We start from the raw sequence: 19,477 nt of genomic DNA, 5'->3' as shown, positions 1-19,477 counted from the left end.
GTGGGTGTGGGCACTAGAAGAAAATAAGTAGTGGAAATGTATTGAGACTCCTCCCTAAGAAGCTATTGCTTAATAATCCTCTTAGACCACAGAAGAGCAACTCCAGGAATTTGCATCATCCAAAATGGGCAAACCTCCAGCTGTATTTACAAAAGAAACTCTTTTAGACAATGATGGATATAAAAGCCATAGAGTCATTTTTTTCCCAGAAAAACACCATGTTGGATAGCAGCAGTATTTGGTGGCTCATTTCATCCCAGGGTCACCAGGCCCATTACTTCAAGCTTGTTTTCAGAACTGCCATATGTAAAGCTGGGGATTATGGCTTAAAAGAGAAGTAAGAAAAGAAAGGATGGGTGGCTTGAGATGGGAATACTTTAAGTCACTGAAATCTCTGGGAGACAATGGGTTCTTGACTTGTAGTCCTAGGCTCCACCCTTGGGATAGTACCTTAACCACAGAGGGCTAATTTCCTACAATTAGAACTTCTTACAAGGATAACTTCTTAAGTATATTATAGGATTTCTTAAAAATATAAGGAAATAGCAAAGTAAACCACCATCCAATAGCACAGACTTGAATTTGCTTTAGTCTATTTGAAGCATATATACTAAATAAATACTGGCACTAGTATGTAAAGTACTTAAGTGAGGTATTAAAACTCAATACAATGTTTAACTAAAATACTACATTTATATGCTCAATACTTCTACTTGCAAAGAATTGCCTAGAGGGATTTTGCAGAGCTCTGAAGATGCATGGATTGACCTGTCAATTAGTTCTAGATTTTATCCATTCAATTGGCATATGTAGAAGAACAAAGCTAAGGAGGAAATAAGATCATGCTGATTTCAGAGCTTTACTAAGATGGAATCGTATTTTTTTTTTTTGACAGGAAGAACAATCCAAAGTAATTCTAAAGCTGATGGAATTGATCCAAATGGAAACTTGAGTTAAGTAAGAAAAGCTACCAGTTCTCTCTGGTTACCTTCATTTTATACATTGTTTGATACTTGTAGTACAGACATAATCTACAATGTACATTTCATGTGTTTTAACATTAAACATAATAAATTAGCATGCAAAATTTAGCTTTCACTATTAATAAACACCAGTAGTTAGAAATATGTAATTTTAGAATTTGAAGGATCATTTAGTTCGGTTCTTTCCCTCTAGTATTTGAATATTAAATATCAAGATGTTGAGTTTGGAGATAGATCATTGTAAAAGATCTTCAGGATCAGATAATTCATAAACTCAGTTCAGGGTTTCTACAGTCAAGAGACTTGTATTGTTTCTATATGTCATAATTGTTTGAGACTTTCTTCTGTTACTATATTGAAATATCTGAAACTAGATACTTTATAAAGAAAATAGGTTTATTTAGCACATAATTTTAGAGATGGAAAGATCGATGGGTTCATTAATTTGGCCCTTAGTGAGGCCTAATGGTGGGTGGCATCATTGTGGAAGTGCAAGTGAGAGGGAGAAATCATATGGCAAGAAACAGGAAAACAGAGAGTGGGGAGGGGGCCAGTAACAACCTCTCACTATGCCCCCACCTCTTAAAGCTCCCATTACTTCATAACATTGCCACATTGAGGACCAAGTTTACAACACATGAATGTTTGGGCGACATGCTCAAACCATATCCAAACTATAGCAACATCTTCTCACTTTCTTTTCCTTGATTAAACCCAGTTCTTTTTGCTTAGAAAAAATACAGTATAACAAGACAGGTCTCAAGGAAGAGAAAGATCTCAAAGGATACCAGTTGAGACACCAATAAAGGAATCTTTGCAGAACGGTGATGTTATGGTTTGGATGTGAGGTGTCCCCCAAAAGCTCATATGAGACAAAGCAAGAGGTTCAGAGGAGAAATGATTGTGCTGTAAGAGTCTTAATGCAATCAGTGATTTAATCTATAGGGATTAACTCGTAACTGAAGTGGTAGGGTGTGGCTGGAGGAGGGACATGGCTTTGGATATACGTATCTCTGCTTCCTGATCACCATGATGTGAGCTGCTTCCCTCTGCCACCCTCTCCCACCATGATGTTCAGTCTTACCTCGAGCCCTGAGGAATGGAACCAGCCTTCTCTGGACTAAGACCTCTAAAATTGTGAGCCCTCAAATAAACTTTTCCTCCTTTACAGTTGTTCTGGTCAGATCCTTTAGTCACAGCAGTGAAAAAGCTGACTAAAACAGGTGGTCGCCTTATGGTTTGCAATGAACCAGTGGCAAAGAGTAGGACAATGTCCTGCTTTTGAATATTTTAGGACTATTATCCAATTGACTACTACTATAATGAAAAATAAATGAGGTTACCTAGGCATGCCAAAGCTTCAGCCTGAGCTTATGACAGAAGAATCACAGTTACTCAGATTGTATGTGACTCTAAAGATCAGTTATCTTAGCATTTCCATTTCATGGTCACTTGAATCTCTTTGAAAATGACGTATCATCTTTCTGGTTCCTTAAATGTCAAAAAATCATTTTATTCTTTTTGAATGGTGAATGATAAAAGACCCATTTAAAAGCAAATATTGCTTAATTTGAGATTAACAAATAATTAAAACTCATCCTTTGAAGTATATTTTAGTGCAAGTTTTATACTATTTACATTGTATAAAGTTAAATTTAATACCTTTCTATATCAAGTGGCATATTTTAACTTAAATTGCTTATATAAGAAAAAGCAGACTATGTAAACAAATTAATTTTAGATTGACATTGTTTTGTATGTGATTCTGGGACTGAAAGCACATTGAAATTCTATGGAAATTTAAATCTATGTTTCAACATCAAAATAGACAAATACTATTTTCATGACATGATGTTAATAATTCATTTTGTGTTTGTTATACATGACATACTTTGGGGTTTTAAAAATGATAATATGAGAGAAAAATTTTGGTGCTATTATTTGTGAACATAAATCACAATGTGAATAGTCTTTATTCCTAATATATGCAAATACAAAATGGATAAAATCATTATGATACTTTTTAAATTTAACATTAGTTGTTGAAGTACCAGAAACATTCTGATATATCCATGAGATTTCAGTCAGTTGAATACTGTCCAGAGGAGATTATAATAACTATTTTTATGCTTCATGTTTTCAGTATAAAGAATCCTGATACATATTTTCTTATCTAGTGACCAATTGAGGGCCAAATTAAATGATTTCTGACTAGTAGTTAAAACTATTTGGAATTATCCTGGTCAGAACAAACATGGTGGCTAAGGCTAGCTGTATTTAGTTGAATGGTGATAAATTGTGTGTTACAAGCAAACCCCTCAAATTTCACCTAACTTTAATTTAAACAAAGAAGCTTTCTGGGCCTGGCACAGGGGCACATGCCTGTAATCCCAGCAGATCAGGAGGCTGAGGCAGGAGGATCTCAAGTTCAAGGCCAGCCTCAGCAATTTAGCGAGGCCCTAAGCAACTCAGTGAGACCCTGTCTCTAAATAATATATAAAATAGGGCTGGGGATGGGGCTCAGTGGTTAAGTGCCCCTGAGTTCAATCCCTGGTACTGTCCCCCACAAAGAAGTTTTCTGATGGTTTGTTCAAAGGAGGAAGTATAAAAAATTATGTTATATATCAGATATCCATTAGTAGAGCCTGAGGTTGGGAATTTTTTGATACAATTGATTTATCAAGGGAGTACTCTCAGGAGGAACTTGTAAATGTGAAGGAAGCAGGGATAAAAGGGGAAGTTTAAAAGCTAAAGTGTGGACTCAGGAGGAGGCTAGATTCAACCTGATGCCTCAGAGAGATCTAGAGTGGGAATTCCAGCACAGTTTGTTCTTCACTGTGCCATTGGATCATTGGCCATGGTCTGCTCTTCTGGTAGGATGTGACCTTTCAGATGGCTCTTGTGGAAATCCTTCAGAGAAGGGTACAGTTATGAGCAGCCAATAGCCACAGCAGCAAGCTTGGGTATATCAGGTAGGTGAAGAGAATCTGGAGGAGAAATCATCATGATCTGCCATATTTCATTATTTTAAGTAGAGGAACTCACTAGAGCTGTCTCCAAAATATAAGACTGTTTGTTTTTTAATAAACCATTGTTTAGTATTGCTTAACTCTCTCTCCCCAATTGGAAGAGAAGCTCCATGAGGGTGGGTCTTTGATCTGTTTAATCCACAGATGATGCCTTGGTTCCTGAATAGTTACTGGCACATAGTAGTGTGCCAGTGAATAACTGTTGAATAACTTCTATGGAAAAAAAAATGAATGGGAGCCCAAACCCTGGTCTCCTGAATTTTGTAGCATTGCTCTGTAAAAAAAAAAAAATTGATCAGTTAGATTTGCATCTGACTGCATAGACAGTCACTGGCCCAAATAGAGGGTTATTTTTCTCACAATAAAAGAAATCTGGAGTGGGAGGAGTCTGGGTATGGAGCAGATGCTCTGCTTTACAATTTATATTCCAAGAGCCTTTTCTCCTTTGGCTTTACCATACTTTGTATATGACTTTCCTACTCACATATGACACTGTCACAGTAAGCTTTTGCATCTCTGTGACCAAAATACCTGACAAAAACAACTTAGAGGGTGGCTCAGTGGTAGCACACTCATCTGGCATGTGTGAGGCACTGGCTTCAATCCTCAGCATCACATAAAAACAAATGAAATCAATGTCTATCAACAACTAAAACAAAGATTTGAAAAACTTAGAGAAGAAAAAGTTTATTTTGGCTTAGAGGTTTGATTTCAGAGGTTCAGTCCATTGTTGACCTCCTCCATAACTCTGGGTCCCAGGTGAGGCAGAACATCTTGGCAGAAGGGTGGGGCAGAGGAAAGCTGCTCAGTTCATGGGGGGTAAGGGAGGCGTGAAGGGAGGGGAGGATGGAGAGGAGAGAAGAAAGAGAGTGCTTCACTCACCAGGGGCAAAATATAAACTTTAAAGGCATGCCCCCAGTGACCTACTTCCTCCAGCCATACTCTACCTGCCTATAGATACTACCCAAATAACCATATCAGTGGATTAATCCACTGATTAGGTTACAACTCTCAAAATCTAATCATTTAATCTCTGAACCATTCCTGAATTGTCTCACACATGAGATTTTGGAGGATGCCTCATATCTAACCCATAACAGACGTGGTAACAGGAAGACTTCTCCATCTCAGTCTAGGGTATATTTTTTCAAGGTCAAAGAAAACAGAAGAAGCAAGAAGGTGCAGCACTTGTACTAGGGAAACAAAAATGTGTCCAGAAATCTCTAACAGATTTTCATGTAGATGTCCTTGTCCAGAACTGTGTTATCTGGCCAATCTGGAATGCAAGGGAGTTTGGGATGGTGAGCAGATTGGCTGGGGCTATTGCCACCTGGACCAAAGCTGGAATTCTGTTATGAAGGAAGATGAGGATAGTTGGCAAGTGTCTGCCACTGAAGCAAAACTACAAGAGGCTTATGAGTGTTGAAAACCAATACCCTCTTCTCTAACAGCAAAAATGGCCAATTTAAAATAAAAATGGAAAACAATTTAAAAACTCAAATCTGTTCTTTTCACTTTTTCTGCTTCTCCATCCTTTTGTCATGGATTCCCTAGAAGTGAAGTTCTCCCCAAAGTCAGTAGGCAAGAAAACAGTACTTTGTTTTTCCCATATTTTTTTATTGGTGCATCATAGTTGTACATACTGATGGGACTTGTTTTTACATATTCATACATGCACCTAATACAAAATATAATTTGGACAAGATCACTCCCCAGCACTTCCCCCCTCCCTCCTCATTCCTCCCCTGCCCTTGAACCCTTTCCTCTACTGATCTCCCTTTGATTTTCATGAGATCCATCCCCACATTTCTTTTCCTTTCTCCTCTCTAGCTTTTGCATATGAGAGAAAACATAGGACCCTTAACCTTCTGAGTTTGACTTATTTGACTTAACCTAATTGTCTCCAATTCCATCCATTCTCCTGCAAATGACATAATTTCATTCCTTTTTATGGCTGAATAAAACTCCATTGTGTGTGTGTGTGTGTGTGTGTGTGTATGTGTGTATCACATTTTCTTTATCCATTCATCCATTGGTGGACACCTAGGCCAGTACCATAGTTTGGCAGTTCTGAATTGTGCTGCTATAAATATGAATATGCATGTATCACTATAGTATGATGACTTTAATTCTTCCTTAGGATAAATACCAAGGAATGATATAGCTGAGTCATCTGGTGGTTCCATGCCTAGTCTGTTGAGGAGCCTCCATACTGATTTCCATAGTGGTTGAATTTGTTTTGAAAAAGATCAACATGAAGCTCTAACTGAAGCATTTGCTTACCTCTTCCCCCCCCACACAACAGAATTTCTAGACAATGATTTAGTTTCATCCTAGTGGCTTTGTATTCCATCTGTATTCTAATGAGTGAATTGGATGGTCACCTTTTAAATTCCTTTTCTCTTAAGTAGGAAATTCAGGCTCCTGCCATGTTTCTGCCAGTGTTTCTATTACTATAGGGGACTCCTAGGTGCTATCATGCCTTACGGTGAGCCTTGTGTTTCTCCACGGAGAAGCTTTCATTATTTCCAGACTTTTATTGAACCCATTATGAGACCATTGAGACAGGATGAGAAATAAAAATGACTACTTTGTGCACTGGGTTGTTATTCCTGGATCTTTACAATTCGGGTGGAGAAAGAAAACACCTCAAAAAAATAATTTAAGAGGCATGGCTGGTTGGTTTTCTCACATTTGATCCCAGGAGTCCTGTAGTTCATGTGCAAATATGAAAAAGGCCACAAAAGTAAATTTTGGTGACATTTTTAGTTAAAAATCTCCTGCTGACAATATCGCCTTTCCCATCAAGGGTCATCTCAGCGTACAATTTAAAGGTTGGCCCTTCCAGGAAAGTGCTTTTGTGCCAAGAGTGTTGGATTTCCATTTACAGTATTCTTTCTCTGAGTGGTTGGTCATGCTGAGTTTGACCTTTTTGTATTTTCGTATTTCCCACTCACCAAATTGACTGTATTTTTTGGTTGTATTGACACCAAGTCAAATATCTTGACCCCAGAATACTTCCCTAACACCAGCAGCATCATTTTCAAGGGCAAGATATCATTTCTATAAGTAGATTTGTGAATCACAACCATCACTATGGTATAACACTTTCTTCCAAAGAGCAAGACTCACCCATGGCTAATTGGCTCAATATCGTTTTGTTTTGGTTTGGTTTTTTGTCTGTTAGAACCTATCTAATGCAATATCACATATTTTTCTTTCAGTGAGCTTCTTATGGCAATGTTAACTTGTTATATACCCACATAAAATATTTAATCCTCGGGTTTTCTTATTAGATTTACTAACATGCCATTGTTGTACCATTAACATTTAACAGCCTGGGAAGAAGAAAGAGCACACTATTATATAACTCTTGGCAAAGCCAAACCTGATGTAGAGAAGTCATTAAACTTCAGGAAGTTTTAACTTTTTTTTTTTTTTTGCACACAATTTCTTATCATTAGCGCAAAATTTGTATTCTTCCCAGGCCCCCTGATGTTGTAAAGGAATAGAGAGAGAAAAAGGAGCAGGGGGACCAGGAAGAGGAAAAGACACAAATCAGGCAGAGTCATTTCCAGTGCCTGCACTTACATCAGTGATTAATCAAACTAATGGGGAGTTCTAATTCAGTGCTTTGCTACCTTAAACCCTGTAATTGCGGTGTCTCTGAACCCAAAGGAAACACGTTGTGCTCTGCGTGCCCAGGCGCATAGCTTCTAAATCTTCATAACTCTGTAATTACTACAGTGCTTTCCTTCAAATCTGGCTCAATTTCACTTCCTTAATGAGCACCACAATCTTGATAAAGTTTGAAGTTTGCTGCCTCTGCTGTTCACAAGACTCAATCCCAGACTGATAATGTGAGTTGTAGACTTAACTCCCTCAAGTTCCTCTCAAAAAGAACTGATTTATTTCAGGACCACCACAGTCAAAAGCACTTCTTTTGAGTTGAGGCCAGCCCCGGGTGTTTTCATCACAGAAGGGTGCTTGGAGAGCAAAGTCTAAACAGTTAAAAAGGAGGGGCAGGGGAAGCTTATGAATCCCCTGAGAATGGCTGTTTAGCTTTATTAGTGCCATGTGCCCTACAGACTGTGGTTCATCTTACCCAATTGAAGACTTTCTTTATAGGGAATATATTAAAAATCTTGACTTCCTCTTTATAAACTGAGCCCTGCCAAAGAGTAAAAATTACAAGTCAGCTTTAAAAAAAAAAAACATAATTCCCACATTCTTTCTCCTACCGCCCTGTTTTCAGGGTTTTGAAAAGAGGTTTTGGAAATGCCATTTAATGATTCTAGTCAGAAGCACATCTTTTGCAGCTGGTTGGAGGGTTTCTTAATTTTAGCTACTCTGTTTTGCTTTTAACCATGTAGTGATGCTTGGTCTCAGCTTTAGTCTTTCTAAGTCTAAGGCGTAAGAACCAGCACTGAAGCCCCAGTTGCTTTTAAAATCCCTGGTCTAGTCTGTATTCCCCCAGACAATGCTAATCACTCTGGGATTCTGAATAGCACTTAATTTTTTTTTTAATCTCCATTATAGCTTGCCTGGCATTGCACTACAATTATTTGTTTACAAGTCTACCCTGCTAGACTGCACCTTTTAAGAATGATGTTTGTGTCTTCTTTCCTTTTATATCTCCAGAATCTCACAGAGGGCCTGAGCACCCAATAAACATTTGCAATCAGTAAATGGAAGCATCCGGCAAATGTTTGTTGCATAACCAAAAGAAGGAATAAGTGAATGAAACTCCATTGTTGTTTGCTATCACCATCTGCTTTAACTCTGTCAGTTATTTTGAATGATGTATTCACAGTTCTGACTAGATCCAGATTTGGCGTGTTTAAAATTATATTCAGTTGTAAAATAGGAGGCTAGGATTTTTGAAGATAAGAAAGAAGAATTTCTCCCACTGGAAACAATGTCAGTAATCAACAGTTCCCTGCATGGGAAGATAAAAAGGCTGGTTGGAACAGTTTTTGGATTCACAGTGTTTGGCATTTTGGGAAAACCATTTAATATCATTATTTTTTTCTGCTTATGTTTCCTTGTTAATAAAATGCAGACAGAAACCCCTATCCTCCATGATAGACTAAATGACTTAATGAGAATTTTTGAGGATGAAAAGCACAAGCTAAAAATGAAAGGAAAACCTTAACTAGTAGTACATAGTCTTTTTCTCCCCTTGAAACCATACTCATGACAGTTATCAATACATATGCAGATATACTTGTGTTTTGTGATGATTTAATAATATGATATATTGATGAATATACTTTCCCCTGTGTTTCATGGGAACACCAGTAAACAAAGCCAAATTTGAGATTCTTGAACTAGAAAAAACTTGGATTTTTGAACTTGAAAAACCAAGTTATGACAGCTTTGTATGTAATGTTTATGCCATAAGCCTCACCTATAGAAGGATGCAAGTTCCCTCAGACAAGATGGCATACAACCAGGGGCTTTGGACTTTTTCCCATCATCCCAGAAAGCTAAAAGACAAAAGGAGTTGATGATTCTCAGAGGTAACAGCTAACCTTTAACTTGGGAGATGTTCTTGGGGAACCTGAAGATGGTGGCCTCCTGAAGTATGAGGGAAAGGTGATCAGAATCTTCTGCAACTCTTTTGTCCATTATGTGTGTGACCTTTTCCATATATTTCAAGCTTCTCTGATCTTCAGACTTTATTTTTCCCTTAAGGCATCTTTCTGTACTTTAGAACTGTATTTGCGAGTGTAGTTTAGGTATAGATTGACTAAGATCTCTAAACAGTTTTTGTCTTCAGTGTAAACCAATGACTCTACAACAATGTTCCAAGAATGACTATTCCCCTCTACCCTTCACCACCCACTGTCACATCTTCTCTTCTCCATCCCAAGGTATTGTGAAATTATACTTTATTTGCAAGCCATATTCGTTTACTTCCAAATTGTTGAGTTTTACTAACATAAGCTTGATATATTTTTCTATCTGTGAAATAGTTTCAGTAACTAAGGTTGGGATGAAATGCTCAATTTTCCCCAATAAAATTAATGGAAATATTTCTTGCTTAACAGCTTTTTACTTAGTGGTAGGGCTTTTAGGAGTGAATTAAAGCTATTAAGTAAAGAACAGTTGCAACCAAATGGAGGAAAGGAGACTTCAGTCACTATAATTAAATGATTATGCTAACATCTCCTGGCATTTTTTCGATAAAAGAAATGTTTTTCAAGTATAATCAATGCTGGTGCAGCATTGATTCTGGGATATTGAATCAAAAAATTCAGGGGAAGAGTCTTTTTAATATTTATTTTTTAAGTTGTAGTTGGACCCAATACCTTTATTTTATTTATTTATTTTTATGTGGTGCTGAGGATTGAACCCAGGGCCTTGCATATGTTAGGCAAGTGCTCCACCACTGAGCCACAACCCCAGCCCAGGTGAAGAGTCTTTTAGGAATCTCTGCTTCCCTGCTCATGAAATTCTAGGGGAAACTTGAATGTAGTTCTATGGAAGCATGTGAATAGTGAGACTGCAAGCCGAAGTGATTTATGGCTCTCACAATGTCAAACCTATCATTTAGCAAAGCCCTACTTCCTACTGGGCTGGAGAAGGCAGGAGTGTAACCATGGGGTGTGGTGACACAGACAGGATATTTCATTCGTTTTACAATGGCATAAGGTTTATACTGACCGCACATTTGAGTTTATGGGGAAATTGTGTTGGTCTTTGAATTGTATGAATGACTGCTGGCAATTAGGTCATTTTTTAAATGCTGTCTTTCCTTTCCATTTTGGCTACAAGCCATGGAAAATAAATACGTGTACATGGATAGGGGAGAGAGGGGGGGATGGGGAGAAGGGGGAGAGAGAGGGAAAGAGATCAGGACAGATCAGCATACATACATAACGAGGTATAATAATCAGGCTTAAGATAGCATACTTGACTTCATCAGAACTTTTTGTGGGAAACTCAAGAGTGAAATGGCACAGGCCAGGATTTGAATAAGAAAGATACAGAGTTCAGGAGCTTGGGTACGTTGAAAACTCATCAGCATTAAGACTATTCATATATTTCATCAGGATTACATGTGGATACTACCTTTTTCTTATTTCAATATTTTCATTCTACAAAGCAGGAGTCCCACCCAAAAATGTGCAGGAAGAGAGAAGTGAACCACATGGGAGGGACTTGAGATAGGGTCAGGAGGCTGTCTTGAGGCTGCCTCTCATAGCTACCAAACAGTTGTTATTTAGAGGGTGTTACTAATGTATAACAATCACACACTTTTCTAAAAAAATGCTTTTATTCACACCTTACAAATGAATGAGAGTAAATCAACCATATTTTTGATGAATACAATCATTCATATTAGTTTTCTTTTTGGTGGCTTTGGAGGAAGCTGTCTTGAGAGGTCCCTGGGGAACAGTGAGAACCAAGGAGATTGAAAGACAATATCAAAGCTTTTTTAAAAATTTTTAACTGTATGCATTATTAACACATGAGTAGGAGTCCAAGAGGTAACAGAGGGTTCTCCTTTTTGTGTAGTTGAACAGTGCTTTGAATCATTTCAGAGTCTTGAATCGAGTCTGTGTGGCTACTTTGGGACATACAACAGGTAACTAGTCTGTTCTTGAGCTTAATTACCCCATGGAATCTTCTCCTGGGCCTTTGCCCTCCCTTTAAGATCATCTCTCTTGGGCTCTGGCAGGAACTCACCAATAACCCCAAATTCCATTTAAGAGTGAGAGCCACACACCACTAACTCATTGCCCATGTCAATGTGCAACTGGCCACTCCACTGACTCCAATGAATGCTATTAATAGGATAATACTGGGTACAGAGGACTGGGAGGCAGGGCAGACTGTTGCCACAAGGCTTGCTAACTGAAGCCTCTCATACTCCCCCATTGTTCCTTATGCAACAGTGTGTTTAGGGAGGAGTGTCTGGCTTGCCTACCTAGCAGAACTCATGTTCAAAATTTTGAACATATTAAAAAGTCAAGCTAAATTAAATCAGCCAGCTCTAAGCTTTTTAGATTTGTGAGATAACGAATAAATGCTAAAAGACTCTGTTCAAAAATATTCTTTTATTTTTTATTTGGAAACCAAACCAAACCAAAAGTTGCAAGAAATACATAGTGGGCCCCAATATGCCTTTTACATAGATCACTATTTTTGAGATTTTGCTATATTTTCTTTTCTCTCTCCTCTCTCTCTCTTTATACATGCATGCTATTATTATCATCATCATTCTTGTTGGTGAATCACTTTTATGTACCTTGCAGACATCATGACCCTTTACCTCCAAATACCCAGCTTGGATCTTTTATGAACAAGGATATTCTTTTGCCAAAAATATTATTTTTTCAGTAGAATAAGACAAGGGTCTGTTGAAACCTTTATAACCAAAGTGTGGGCCAGTCCAAGGTGCTGACTGTTGGGCCCTGCACAGGGTCTCCTGCTAAAAGCAAGGAGAGCAGGAGAGACACCACCACAGGTCTGGAGGACTTTATTATTGCCATAAAACATATTTTTTCCATGTTCTCTTTAGACGCACGAAATGAAGGCTGCATTCCCAAGATCTGGCTTGTGGCTTTAAAATAAAAAAAAATATATTTTAACAGTATTCGCTTTGGAGGGATGAAAGCATGTATTTTATTAACATTTCCCAAACTCTTTAGGTTTTAGCTTGACAGCATCCAGCCTGCAAAATGCTGCAATCAAAAATGTATGTCTTTTAAGAAATTATACCTTTCAGTTAACCAAAGGGAAAAACTTTCCATTCTTCTGTGAATCATCTCTCTAATGGAGAACTTTAAAAATCCTGTGTATGATGATCACAGTAGGGTGACAAGGAGGTAATCCGATTCATCTCACCTAATGAATTTTGCAAGCACTTTTCTAGGGGTTTTGATCATTGGTTGTTTGGGTCTCATTCATAATATTCTACAGAGACCGCGCCCAGCACAGACCGCCATACCATGCCTGGGAAACGGTATAAACAGCACTCTGGCTACTCCAGCCGCACTGGGATGCGCCCTACCTCCTCAGCTGTCTCTGCTCTCACAGAGCCCCGGGCACTCAGAGGAGCAGTCCAGTTTTCCCTATAGGAACCTAAAGGGCTTGAAGGAAGCTGGAATTCGACGAAGGAACTTGCTCCAACATGCCAAATCTGCCGCATCCCCAATATCCCACCTTCCTCCCTCTGTGTTCTCTACCTGCACCCCGACTCCCAACTTGAGAACTCCCCACCCCCACCACACTGACTGTCTCAATGCTAACCCCTTGGATGTGAGGAAATGTCTTTGAGCCAGAAGGCGCCCACAGCTGCGAGGCCACCAGTGACTCCCAGCGGCCGCACAGGGCGCTGCGCCCCTCTCGCCCTGGCCTCCCCCGCCCTGCGTCGGCCCTACCGCCCCCACGCCGCCTCCTGCGCCGCGGCTGGAGGCGGATTCCTCTCTCCGGGTTTTCAGAGCGCCTCTCTGAAACCTCCTCCCCGCCCAGAGAGGGGGAGAGATCCAGGGCGCAATCGCTCCCCGGAGCGGCCAAGGGGCGCGCGGGGAGAGGCCTGCGCCGGGGTACTTTCAAACTGAGGCGCGCGCACACACTCACACCCATCCATACACACACACACACACACACACACACACACACACACACACACACCCGTTTATATAGGCGGCGGCGGCAGTGGCTCGGGCGGCGGCGGCGAGCGCAGGAACGATGGAGCTGAGCCAGCCGACCCCTGTTGGAAGCAAGTGAGGAACCCAGGCGCACCCCTGGATTTCTGTGCAGGCGCTTGTCATCCTCCCGAGGGAACTGTGCACCCGAAGGAGGACCAGTTGGACTGATTTGCTAGGGAGAGGGCGGGGAAAGGGAGGCCAGGTGAGCCGAGGAGCCCCCTGCGTATCTGGACTGCCTGGATCGCGCCTTGCTGGACTCCTGCCGTTTCCTTGCTCAGGTGGGCGCGCCCGGTCCCCAGCTCACGAGAGGCGCTCAGAGGAGAACAGAAAGTCGCGGCTCCTCTGCGCGGGATGCCTTTCGCCAAGCGGATCGTGGAGCCGCAGTGGCTGTGCCGGCAGCGGCGCCCGGCGCCCGGCCCAGACGAGGATGAGAGTGGAGGCAGCGCCGAGCCGCCGCCGCCCCTGCAGCCGCCTGGCCGGCGGGAGGAGGCCGAGCTGCCGGGGCCAGAGGAACCTCCCCGAGCGCCGCCTGCGCCTCTCGGGCTGCCGCCACCTCCGCCGCCGGTACTTGTGCCGGCTGACCAGGCTCAGCAGCCTCAGGGCGAAGCGCCTGCGGCCGGCGAGGAGAGCGCGGCGGGGGTCCCGGAGGAGGCGTCCACAGCTGGTGAGGCTTCCACCGCGGCAGCGGCGGCTGTGCTGCTCATGCTGGACCTGTGCGCAGTCAGCAACGCTGCGCTGGCCCGCGTCCTCCGGCAGCTCTCGGACGTGGCCCGGCACGCGTGCAGCCTCTTCCAGGAGCTCGAGAGCGACATCCAGCTTACCCACCGCCGTGTCTGGGCACTGCAGGGCAAGCTCGGCGGCGTGCAGCGCATCCTCGGCACCCTGGACCCCAAGCAGGAGGCAGTGCGTGAGTACTCGCGCCGTCAGCCCGTGGGGCGATCAGCTATTGCGCCGCACCCTTGCGCCTTCCCCTGTCACCGCAATCCCAGCCCCGCGGCACCGCGCCTGCTGCAACTTGCACCTTACTCTCTTGCCTTCCCACCCCTCCCTTGCCCTGAGATCCACCCCAATCCTCCTGGGGCTTAGTAAAGCCAGGCTAACCCCCATGAAGGCAGGGATGCAGACATCAGAGGGCAGAAAGTTAAAGGGCAGCCTCTGAACTCTCAAGCATCCGTGGGCTGAAAACGCTCAGAAAGGGAGCGTATATGGGGGTATAGCAGGCAGAGAGAGTCTGTCATTCACCTCTTGGACTCGCCTTTTTTGTCCTTGGGAGGAGGGAAGGGTGCAACTCCTGTGGCTTCCAGCAACCCAGCCCAGAACCATGCTTGGGGGCTCCAGGAGTAGTAGATAACCTTTTAGAGCTCCTGCAGTGGCTTTGTCACTCTTTCTATGACCTTACGGGCTGCCTGGATTCCCCGAACTTATGCCTCTCATGGGTGTGCGACGTAGTGCGATGCTCCTCTCTTCTTGGCTTGAACTCCAAAGTGCTCTACTGAAAACCTTTGGGGTCTGGAGGGACCGGAGGAACGAAAGGGAGCCGCTACTGCTTGGTCCCTAGGGAGATGGAGGAGACCCAGGTCATCTTTTTTGCCCGGAACAACCTAGAATTTCTTCTAAATGGCTCGTTAGGCCATCTGCCCTAGGAAGATTCTGTACCTGTTCTTCCCCTACCCTTGCCCCAGGGCATTTTCCCTCAAATCTACTGGCGTGTGTCGATTTACATATGAACGAGTCCTGCCAGGCAGTTTTGGAGGAGAGAGCCAGGAAGGAGGTCTGGAAGACCATTGGGCATCTTCACTGTGCTTTGACTTCACTCTTTCAACATCACAGAGCTCCTGATAAGTAGTCATTCTGTGTCATCTGCTCTCCAAGGGGCGTGCAGGCCAGTGCCCTGGTACATGGTTGCCCAAATCTAGCAGCAGGGGAATCATTTAGGAAGGACCCCGGCAAAAGACAGTAGTGCTGGTCTGGTACGCGGGTCCTTTGGCGCCTAGTCCCGCTGCAATGCTCGCAGCAAAGGTGATGTCAGCGACTCTGACTTACATAAGAAGCTTCCTCTGTTGCTGCAGCAGCTGCACCGTGCGCCGGTGGCCTAGGAGCACACCCGGTCGAGGCAACCTTTCCTGGGATTTCCGTGCACCTCTGTCGCGCAGCCCAGCCTAACCTCCTTGCTCTGCCGCCTGCCCCTCTTTTTCTCCTCCTCCAAAAAAACCCTTTGAACCCCGCCCTGGGAATTCACTGCTTTTCTGCAATAACAATAATAATAAGCGTAATGAATAAATGATGTGTGGATCGGTTTTCGCAGCTATAAAAGACCCGGAGTTGGGTTAATGACTGGTTGTTTAAAAGGGCAATTCCGGGGATGAGTTCTGGAAAGAATTAGGACTGCCTTAGGCCAAGTCGTATTTTACTTTTGGGACTGGAAATGAGCGCTTTAATCCTGCCTCCTTTTTTACCCCTAACCACACAGCAGGGACAAGCCCTTCACTTTCAACAGCACTGATATCTGGGGAGTGTGGTTGTGGCGGGGAGTGGTGATTTCACTTCAAAAGAACTGGAGGGAAGTTCTGCAGACTGTTGAGTGGTGCATACATTTCCCCTGTGTGCGTGTATGGCTATGGCGTCGGGAGTCGGGGGAGGACACACCTCTCCTTAAATAGTTTGATTTCACACAAATGAAACTCACTGCCAGTGGAGAATGTGTCCTCCTTTCTGTCCTTTCTTTAGAGGCAGCAGTAGTTTTGTATCTGGATTTTAACAGTCCTTTCAAGTCCTTTTTAACTGTTTAGAGTATCAACTAATGGTTATGGAAATAAGAGGAGGACCTTTACTATATGCATACAGTGGTGAATATATACTCTATTCATGTATATTTATATGTGAATAAAGAAGAGACTAATATAATACCCAGGGAAAGACTTAAAAATCTATTCTTTTTTGTTTTTCCAAAACGCTGTCTCTTCACTTTGTGTTCAGATCTCTGTCTCCTCTCCTTCATCTAAATTTAGATGTCATTGTTCTTATTTGATGTCATAGAAGGCATTACCTTTGGGAGTAAAAGCACAATATTAACATGTGTTAGTTTGGGTTTCCCAGAATGCAGAGACAGAGACAAAGATTTTCATGCATGCAGTTTGAGAGGAGATCCCAGGAATCCCAGAGAGGGAGTGAGGAAGTGAAACAGGGAAGAGAGAAAAGCTAGTGCTTGATGTGAACTGGTTACCACTGCAGACAACTGCAGTTGAATCCAGCTTAGGACCCTTTGGTGCACACACCTCAGATGTGTTCTGCTGAGGGGTGAGGAAGCTGGAATATTGCTGCACAACTTCTGCTACTTGCAGATAGAAGGTAGAGCCTGGAGTGTGAATATCCTGGCTTCTGAGGCTTGCCTCATGTATGATCCCAGCATGCTCCTAGGGCCAAGTAGGGAGAGCTACCAAAAACCTGTGGTATGCATAAGAATGTGTACAGAGATCCTCCAGGGAGGGCAGAGGGGTTCTGAGTGGGGTACCAGTGGTATCAGCTACATTACTGCTCAGGCCTGTAAGAGTTTAAAAGGGAGAAGAAGCCTGAAAGTCAGTCATGTTTCCTTTGCTCCCACTTTGAGGTTGCCCAAGTGCCTCTACACTCCCTGTATAGCCTCCCCTCCCTAGATTATCATGCCCACCCTCAGCTGCTTTCTGTTGCCCTCAGACACACTGGGAGGCTTTGGGCAGGGATGACTTGATCTGAAGTACACTTTAGCAAAGTCACCCCTGAGGCAGGCCTGGAGGCTGGTAGACCAGTTAGATAGTGAAGCTAGTGTTGGTGTGTAGAACTAGGGAAGTAGCTGTGGAGAAAGTAAAAAGTGGTTGGATTCTGAATTCAGTTTGGAAATGGAATTGATAGGACTTACTGATAGGATTGGGTAAAGGGTACCAGAAAAAAATAATTAAGGATGATTCAGTTTCTTTGACTGAAAAAACTTATAGAAGTTGGTGCCATTTACAAAACTGGGGAAGGGTAGTGGGAGAGTGGATATTTTATTATGGGGGGAATAGAATCAATATTTTTCCATTTGAGCCATGTTAAGTCTGTGTGATGTGTCTCACACAATTAGACGTGAGTTGAGAGCTCAGGATAAGGAGACAGGATGAAGAAACAAATTAGAGACATAAACGTAGAGATGGTATGGTGAAGCTTTGACCTAGGGACAGTGTAGATAGTAAAGGAAAGGGAGCTACCATTTAGCCTAGAAGAGCCTAACTTTGAAAGTTTAATAGGAAAGGCTGAGGAAGAATAGCCAGAAATCTAGAAGAAAAATCAGGAGAGTGTGGTATGATGGAAGCCAGGAGAAGGTGCTTCAAAAATGGAGGGGGGGCTAGGGGGTAGTTCAGTGGTACAGCATGTGTTTAGCATGTGTGAGGCCCTGGTTCAATCCCCAACACCACACACACACCAAAAAATGAAAGGAAAAAAGGATGCGGGGGATACCATCTTGGTTCAATGCTTGTGAGAGTAAGATGGGCACCAAGAACAGAAGAAACCACAGAGTTTGGTAGCCTGTAATTAATTAGAAGCCTTGATAAGTGGCATTCCAGTAGAGGCGTGGGGATTAAGGCCCAATAAGAGGAGCTGGAGAAAAAACAGGAGGGGTGAAAGAGGAAATAGCAATGACACAATTCTTACAAGGAGTTTTGCTTGGAAGAGAAATGGGGCAGTGGCTGGAGTGGAATACAGTACCAAGGGAGATTTTCTTAAAAGGTCTTGATATTTTAGGCATGTTTACATTCCATGGAGAAGAGGAAATTGAAAATGCTGGAGAAAGGAACTGGGCCATTATGGAAGTCCTTGAGAAACTGAGATGGGGTGAGATGAGAGCACCATTTCACTCATGGGACCTGGAGAGAAAATGGAGCATAGAGACAGAGAGGCAGGTGGTAGACTGACAGAGATGGAATGGGGTGTTCTACTATTACATCTATTTTCTCTGAGAATTATGTGATGCGGTCATCAACTGAGAGGGTGTGACAATGTGAGGAGAGAAGGGAAGGTGTTAATAAGTTGTCTTGGGGGGAACATGGATGCAGTAAGGAAGTGCAGTGGGATTATCTGGTTGTGTTGAGAGCCTTCTAAGATTTATGGTAATGAACTTGAAGTGAGTCCAGCTTTTCAGTCACTAATACTTGACACTTTGAAATTACTTCATGGGCTTCAATGTCAAGCTAAAATACTATCCTCAGACATTTTAATGTTTTTAGCTTTTGATTATATTGCTGTTGATTATATTTGGTTACTGAATTTTAAAAACGAATTTTATATCTGTGTGTGTGTGTGTGTGTGTGTGTGTATAACATTTGTATGGAAAATCACACATATTGTAAGTGTTCAGCTTGATTGGTTTTCACAAAGCAAATAACTCATGAAAACACCACCCAGGTCAAGAAATAAAACATTACTCTGCCTGAAACACTTTCCTCTCAAGCCCCATATTACTCACTATTGCCAGTCCCCAAAGGTATCTACTTTTCTGACTTCTACTGCCATCAGTTAGATTTTCCTGCTTTTTAACTTTATATAAGTGGAGATACACACACACACACACACACACACACACACACACACACACACATATATATATATACTTTTTAGTGTGTAGCATTATTCACTCTACATTATATTTGTAAGATTCTTCACTGTTGTTTGCATATTTAGTACATTATTTATTCTCTTGCTGAATAAAATTCCATTATGTGCATATACCACAATTTGTTGATTAATACTCCTGATAATCAGCATTTGGATTGTTTCTGTTTTAGGACTA

General features: G+C 42.3%; 1 protein-coding gene across 2 annotated transcripts in view; it reads left to right on the top strand.

Annotated features, from left to right (window-relative positions):
* Positions 1–14,025: 14,025 nt before the first annotated feature.
* Nhs (NHS actin remodeling regulator) overlaps positions 14,026–19,477 on the top strand; it is a 332,167-nt gene continuing 326,715 nt past the window's right edge. For both annotated transcript variants that reach the window (XM_026396735.2, XM_026396734.2), the window contains exon 1: positions 14,026–14,581. In XM_026396735.2, coding sequence (XP_026252520.2) covers positions 14,026–14,581 — 556 coding nt within the window. The remainder of the gene's footprint in view (positions 14,582–19,477) is intronic.

This window comes from Urocitellus parryii, chromosome X (genome assembly GCF_045843805.1).
Source record: "Urocitellus parryii isolate mUroPar1 chromosome X, mUroPar1.hap1, whole genome shotgun sequence".
NCBI lineage: Eukaryota > Metazoa > Chordata > Mammalia > Rodentia > Sciuridae > Urocitellus > Urocitellus parryii.
This window is presented reverse-complemented; position numbering and strand designations above follow the sequence as displayed.